General features: G+C 36.0%; 1 protein-coding gene across 1 annotated transcript; it reads left to right on the top strand.

The window, feature by feature from the left end:
• Positions 1 to 626: 626 nt before the first annotated feature.
• spmap2 (sperm microtubule associated protein 2) lies at positions 627 to 6,936 on the top strand. Its single transcript, XM_059500825.1, has 7 exons — positions 627 to 663; positions 866 to 970; positions 1,746 to 1,807; positions 1,908 to 1,974; positions 3,499 to 3,622; positions 6,280 to 6,442; positions 6,604 to 6,936. Exons 2-7 carry the CDS (start codon positions 909 to 911, stop codon positions 6,843 to 6,845), a joined length of 720 nt encoding a protein of 239 aa, XP_059356808.1. The 5' UTR covers positions 627 to 663; positions 866 to 908; the 3' UTR covers positions 6,846 to 6,936.
• The last annotated feature ends 1,447 nt before the right edge of the window (positions 6,937 to 8,383 follow it).

Below are 8,383 nucleotides of genomic sequence, written 5' to 3'. Positions count from 1 at the left end.
TCTCCCATCTGCTGCCAGTCAGAGACTTTCACAGACCGAGGCCCTCAGGGGTCCGACACAGTGTTTCACATCATTTATCTGGTGATTTTTTCCCCCACCTGAGGAGAATTAGCTTAATTACATAAAATTAAGTCGATTTTTATTATTATAGTTTTAATATATTGTATATTAGGGATTGGAACTATTTTTACATAAGCTGTATTTTGCAACCTAAAGCATTTTATTTATTTATTAATCTATTTTTTATTTATTTTATTTTTTACCAGTGGAATGGTGGTTTCACATTTTGAAAAAAAAAATCGTACATTTTGTTCAAACTAGAGCTACAATGTAAAAATATTTTGTTAAATCTGTAATCAAGTGAACACGATAAAACTACACTAGCATGAATTCAGACAAGATACATTATAATTAAGATATATTGTAAATAAACAGTTGAATTTTGTTTTTTATATTTATATTTTCCATTTTAAATATGGATATGCCAAACACGTTTATTCGACTTTAAACCTCTGCATATGTAGCATGTTTACAAACTAGGAGTTAGTTTGTAAACATGCTATTATTGTTTATTAACAAGATCCTGGTTAATTAGAGCGCGCTCACGTGAGCTGTTGCTATGGTGACACGCAACGCGCCGCAGCGCACCTGACGCTTGGATCGGTGAGTGAGTTGTGGAAGCCTCTGTTTATCTAATAAAACGCTACGCTATGTATATAAAAGTGATTTAAATATGAAGACTTGCTTTTGCGTTGTCTGAACATGTTTTATAATTCTGCATTAAATGATTAATATTCCTTGGAATTAATTTGCAACATTCACTCTTATGTAGCCTAATGTCTCATTTAATTAATTGTTTATGCAGATACATTTGGGCTCGAAGAACCTGTAGTGTTCAGTGAGCAGTGATGCCTGCACGGATAGAGCAGCTCTCGAGGCCCAGACCAAACCTGCTCCAGTTTCCTGACAGGTACATTACCATAACATATGATTCCTGATATAGATCAACACAGAGGGCTATGCCTTTACATATAAGACCCTATTTTTAAATAAAACCTCTTACTGACAGTTTATTCAGATACTAAAGAAATAGTTTTTTTTTTAATGTATGCAAAAATGAGTGTTCCAAACAGTAAACAAAATGTGATTTTTGGTGTGACTTGTAATGCATGAAAATAGTCAACTGCAATAATGAGAGAGTAATAACAATCCAGAATATTTTCAGATAAATATCTCCATGTGATCCATGTGAAATATGAAAATGTATATGTACAGCATCCTATCCAGAGGAGAGGACATGCATGATTAACGTCTTTCATGTAAAAGGAAATCATACTGTGCTTTGAAATGTCACTTTAAAAATCAGTTAAGAAAAGATATACTGCATATATACTGTGGCAACATCCTCTACAGAGGACAACTCTGAACTGCTGCATCCCAGGAGAGTAAACACTCATTCTCTCACACATGGTCATAACCTCAGTCAGTGTTTGACCTAGTTTTTTAAATGAACTGGCATATTTCTCCACAAGGGGGCTCATTGACTCATTCAAACAGAAGATAACTTGGGTATCCTTTTGTGAATCCCCAATGCTTTAACTCATGTCAGCCACATATCTGGGCATTCCACTGACTCCAAAAATACTTTTGTATATTTATGATTAAATACAGCAATTATACGTGTTCAAACCACCCATCTTTGTGCATTGATGCAATAATTATAATTTTTTTTTATATATTTACAGGCGCTCACTATACTGGCTTGATGAAATACCAACCAGGTCAAAGAAAACCACTACTGCCTTTGGTATGAGAATCACTTGATTTTCTGCCTTTATGCAATGTGAAAATGTTATTGTTTCTATTTTTCCGGAGTTTCAAGTCATGCATTGAAATTGTTTCCACAGAATTGACTCCTCGCTTGGAGCAGCTGGCCCAGAGCAAAGAATCAAGCCGTTTCATTGAGGAGAGCAGGTGACTCCATTAAAAGTGATCTCCATTAATACTACTTACTTATTAAAGCTACAGTTCTTCAAGAAATAGTTCACTCAAAAATGAAGATAAGCTGAAAATGTACTCACCCTAAGGCTATCCAAGATGCAGAGGAGTTTTTTCTTCAGAACAGGTTTGGAGAGATGTAGTATTGCATCACTTGCTCACCAACGGATCCTCTGCAGTGAATGGGTGCCGTCAGAATGAGAGTCCATACAGTTGATAAAAACATCACAATAGAATAATCCACAAGTAATCCACCCCACTCCAGTCCGTTAATAATGTCTTGCGAAGTGAAAAGCTTTAAGTTTGTATGAAACAAATCCATAATATTAATTTCTCCAGGGAAAAAGTCATCTCGTCTGAATGCACATATCAAACAATGTTTACAACTGAAAACAGTCCGAATCAGTTTTAAAGAAATACATTGGTGGATTGTGATGTGAGAGGACAACAGTATATGGACTTAAAAAAGTGGAAGTTAACACCTTAATGATGGATTTGTTTCTTACAAACACACAGCTTTACACTTCACAAGATGTTAAGTGATGGACTGGAGTGCTGTGGATTATTGTGATGTTTTTATCAGCTGTTTGGACTCCCTTTCTGATGGCACCCATTCACTGCAGAGCATCCATCGGTGAGCAACTGATGTAATGCTACATTTCCCCAAATCTGTTCCTATGAAAAGGGAATATGCACACTGCACTGTACATGTGTATTAAGTATTTATAACCACTTTACATATTTCATTAATGTGAATATGCAATAGGCAGTAAGAGTTACATTTACATTTAATCATTTAGCAGACACTTTTATCCAAAGCAACTTACAAATGAGAACAATAGAAGCAATAAACTCTATTAAGTTAATTTAAGAATAAGTTAAACTCTTATTCTTTCCATTTAATCTTTGTTGAAAGATACAAACAGTGATTTCACTACCACAGTGTCTCCTGATGCACATCTCATAAGTCTCACAATGACTGACGTCTTCATGTAATAACGGCTCTCCCTGTCCGACTGTACTCACTGGCCTCCTGGTTTCATTCAAACCCTAAACTCAGTCTCAAAGCTCATCACAGAGCTTTAATTGGCTGTATTCTTCACTGAGGATGGCATCTGTAATAAGTTCAAATTAAAATATGAATCTGGCTCTCTCAAGTGAGGTGTCATCTAGTTAATTTGAAGTAAAGAAAGAGGCTAATAGCAAAGAAATCAGAATCACAGTCCACAACAGAACTAGGTTACTGCATACTGCATGTGTTTTATAGCTTCTAGAAAACATAATGCAAAACCTGACATTGTTTTCCACAGTTAAGTGCTTTGCCTTGCATTCGGAATATTGTGCTCTCGTCTCATCCTACATTTCACATTTGGCAACTGGAGTAGGCCACAAGGGATTTTTTTGCATACAGAGAATTTGCATCCTATGCACAGTGTGCTGCAGAAAAAGCATTATGGGAGTGTGCTGTTCTGAACATAGCTCATATGTCTGTCCTTACAGAAGGTCACCGGAGTGGATGATTAGTGCAGCAGCGCTAAAAGCGTGTCCTTCTGAAAGAGTGTGTTCACTGGCACTGCCTCGAATGCCAGATGGATGGCAGCCTGAACGCCCTCTGCTTGCCGCTGTCAGTAAATGCATTACATATTATGCACTTTTGCACTTTTGCAAATGAATTTGTGATCTTGCTCTCTTTAAAAAAGTTCTTCACTGGTTCCATAACTGAGCCAAAATATGCCACTTGATGCAATTGCTGAAATTTAGATTAAATTCTGATAACTTTTAAATCAATGAGATCTGAATAACAGTATAACAGACTCTGAGGTTGCAAAATATATAATGCAATGCAATGATGACTGAGAGATGAAAGAATGCTAATTAAGTTCGGCGGTCCACGTTTATCTTGAAATATTGTAAATGATATAAACTTTATTTTTAAGTCTATTTTAGAAAAAATCTGTAAAGATTTCACTGCAAAAAGACACATAAACCACAAACTAAATGCTTCTACAATTCTAAAAGTCATTTTACTTGCTAAAAAAAATATAAGATCAATCAGATAACAGAAAGTTGTTTTTGCTGATTGTGAAAGATTAAGCAAAGATTTTATCATGTTGATCATTTAGAGGCCTTAGAAATGTGTGTGTCAGATATGATACAGTAGACTTTATAGGGACCCAGAAACCAAAACAGCTTTGGAATGAAGTCTTTTCTTCCTAATTTCATCCTTATCCTTTTCACATTTTGTCAGATTTATCTTTGGTAGTATTTAAAGTCTGGTGAATGCATCACTTTTCTTTTTTATCATGCAATCTTCAAGTTTTAAAAAGCCCACAAATATCAAAAGCTGAGGTAGTTCTGCAAGGATTCAGAACATATGTAATATGCTTCAGTTTGCATCATCATGTCTGTGGTCTGCACTAAAGCATACAAGCTATCTTTAAATGTCAATGGTTCAGCGAAGGATTCTCTTCTTATCAGTAAGTGTGGAAATGTGATTTTCCCCTCAGCATCAATAACTGCACCCAAACACTTCCTGTAGTTACTTACGCATGAGTGGTTCTCACCTCTGTGGAGGAAGTTCCACTCCTCTTGGCAAAAGTGACATTTGAGGGCTTTTTATACCTGCAGATGACGGAACTGAAACCTTGAACACCAAAGACAATGAAGACTTCCACCAATACCTCTTACAACCAGTGCCTAAATACTACTACAACCCACAATCTGACAACATGCAAAGACCTTTTACACCACTACATAAGTTTGACGTAAGAAAAAAGGTTATGCTATGATATGAGGCATTGCAATCATTTTTGAATAATTTTGAGATCTAAAGTAAATAGAAAATGTACTGGAATAAATGTAAGAAAATGTAATAAAGTATTATTTATTACAAATTATTAAAGACAAATATTAGATTGTAAATAATACAAAGTAGAAGCAATTTAGTGGCCTCAGGCAAACTTTTTCCATTGCATTTTCTAAGTTATTTTTTGGGCTAATGTTCCCTAAGTAGTAAATTAGGTGTGAATTCAACTAAAGGCTATTAGCTATTTTTAAATGGGGAAAATCCCTTCAATGTGTCCCACCACACCTTCCTGTTTCAATATGAAATTTGTTATAGACACAGGGGGAAAATTACATGCATCAAGCCATTTCCTGGGTTTTTTTTTCTTTTCACACCTCATGTAGCAGGATGCTAACACATGCCAGTGCAAAGGCAAATGAAAATGATATCATATCTGTGCTATGATTTAGTATGTCTACTAAATGGGTGGTGTTGGCGCAGTGGATAAGACACATACCATTGGCGTGAGAGACCCGGGTTCGAATCCACTGTGAGACACCAATGTGTCCCTGAGCAAGACACTTAACCCCTAGTTGCTCCAGAGGCGTGCGACCTCTGACATATATAGCAATTGTAAGTCGCTTTGGATAAAAGCGTCAGCTAAATGTAATGTAATGTAATGTAATGTCTGGGTATTTTTTTGCTGTCTCCTCACCACATACTCGAAGTATGAAGATTCCCGTCACAAAGAAAGTACATACTTTTAGAGTAATAATAAAAAAAAAAAACATAAATTGATATAAAATAAATGTTATGAAGCTAATTTATTTTATTTCAAGACAACTTACTGTATACAATTTTTGTTTAGTTTGTTGAATTACTAAAATAACAATAACTAAATAAACAAAAACTATTAAATAAAATTAAAAAAGTACAGTATATACTGTATACAAAAAAATGAATAAACATGACAAAACACTGCAAAATAGCTGATAGTTTAATTAACCTTAATTAACGTGAAAACAGAACATATAGAAATTATATTTATTTCAGAATATTAACATAAAACTGTTATTGTATATATTATGCTACAAAATTTGACCCTGGACCATAAAACCAGTCATAAGGGTCCATTTGATTTTTCAGAAATATTTTGGCATAAAATAAAAATCTAAAATGTTGACCCATACAGTGTATTTTTGGCTATTGCTACAAATATACCCCAGAGACTTCAGACTGGATTTGTGCTCCATAGTCACAAATGACACTCAAAATGTTATGTCAGACCTGGTCATTTCTTGCTTCTAAAGTTTATCATTGTTCATCTGGCTTCACCTGCTTTCTTTTTATTACTGGGTTTGCCGCCTTGCATAACAGGTTTAAAACATTGCATCAGACTTGTATTTGGCCTTCAAGAACATTCTGCCAAATCATGTGTTTTTTTCAATGTTAATTGTGTGACTTGTGGCAACATCTGGGTTCTTGTGATCTTACAGTTAAGTGTTGCGGTTAAAAATGCCAAGCCGAGTCCAAGAATCTGTCAGCTGGCACAACCAAAGCGGGTGAAGACACTATTGACGTACTGCAGCGTTGATTCAAGCACCCAAACGATCAGCGCTCCCATCACACCCTCCTCTTCACGCATACTACAGCTGGCCTGTGAGTGCATATCACCGCCCTTTTTAAACTGTAAATGATCATCTGCTGTGTATACAGTCCACAACTGCTCAGAAAGTAACCCTGAGAGTTACTGACACGGGTTCAGTTGGGTTTGAATGGTAATTCGTTTTCTCTTTTCCATCATTATTTTTCACTCTCAGCTCCTAAGCAGGTCCATGCACAGCACTCTCTCGCGAGGCCTGTTTCTTGGCCGGTTCCAGATCATGTTCTGAAGGCCGTAGCCGGTGAGAGGCTGCAGAAACTGGCTCGACCTAAGACCCGTCAGGCCCTGTTTGAGGGGTATGACCCCTACCGGGTCAGTCCTGCGGCTCGGGCCGCCACCGCATCCCCCAGACTGCTGGAGCTGTCTTTACCCTTACCACGCAAATGTAAAGGACAGTAAGCAATCATCCCACCATCCTTAGTCAAGCTCTTTCAGTAAATGATTTTTTTTTTATGTTTTTTTTTAAAAGGCTTAAATGCTCTGCATTTTGTTTATTAAGATACAAAAAGTACACTCATTATGTTTGTCTAAAATAAGCATGTTTTGAGTTCTGAAAGTCAAAGTTGAAGTTCAAGCTTTAACGTTTACCAAAACATGTAAAGTCAATTCTGAAGGCACTTCATTTCAACATGAGATGTATTCATGTGTTGTAAATGAGATCTGCTCAGTGCTCAACAGGTTACTGCAGAGCTTAGCCTTCAGGCTAACATAGTGCTGTAGGTTAGACTCTTACAAAAAAGATCACAGAATGAGTACTCAGCATTGTTCATCTTTCAGCAATATTTAAAGCCATAAATCATCAGTGTTTTGACTATAATAAATTCAAAGCTCTGTAAAATGACTTCAATATATATTTTTATTGCTACCAAACTTCAAATAAACCTTATTTACAGACTGTATTGTACATCTCTTAACCAAGAAGTACCCAAGTCATTTACAGCACGCAGGTGTTTCTGTTTGCTGTGTGTGCGGATTCATTTCACAAAGACCCTGTATATTGAAATGAATCTTAATTCTCAGTAAGTGTTATTTTATTATCACAAATTGGAAAACAATATCATGTTTTTGCAATATCATATATATCATATATTTAGGTATTCAGCAAACAACAAATGACTCGTTTGAATGTATTTACTAGAGGTTGATTGTATGTTGTCTTTGATATATCATCTTATGTTCTTCTCCATTAATTCTTCATCGCGACTGAACTCATGAGAGACATGGATTAATGCTGATATGTTTGTGTTGAGCGAGGGAGTAAATGGTCATTATGGAGACTGCATGAATCATGCAATATTATGTGCACAGGCATTGCCACTGGGATATAGAAATAATAATTTCAGCATCAGAATAAATGTTGCATTATATGCATCAAAGCAACATTTAAGATATGTACATATATGGAACTTATTTACCCATTATCTCCTTAACATGTGCTTTGATGATGTCATTTAGCAAGAAGTGCTTCCTTTCAGGTCTTCTTCCAACAAAAACATGATATGCATTTTTGCTTAAATTCAAAATTTTTGGACCACAGCACCAACATTGACCCCTCAGTGGACATTTAAGGTGTTTTTGGCCAGTGTGATTACCTTTGCCTGGAATATACTATATTACCTGATTTGCAGTGTGGATATGTCGATGCTCAGTTTGCAGCAAGCATACTGTGGATCGCTTTCTTTGCACAGTGTAATGTTACAAGTTAGTAAGTTAAAAGTACTGTAATGTTTGATGAGCAATAATTGTGTTGTTTCTCCTTCCGGTTCCTCAAACCCAAAATTACAAATGTTAATGTTACATCTGTGCTGCACCCCAAAGGGAGGTAAAACATTCATTTGCAGGTTATTGAAAGAGATTCTGCAGTACACTGTACGCATTTCAATAACCTGTTTTAATGGGACTTTAGGGAAGACGATATCTGAAATATGTGCTTCCTC

This window comes from Carassius carassius, chromosome 20 (assembly GCF_963082965.1).
Source record: "Carassius carassius chromosome 20, fCarCar2.1, whole genome shotgun sequence".
NCBI lineage: Eukaryota > Metazoa > Chordata > Actinopteri > Cypriniformes > Cyprinidae > Carassius > Carassius carassius.
The sequence above is the reverse complement of the archived record's forward strand: the minus strand, read 5'-3'. Positions and strand labels throughout refer to the sequence as shown.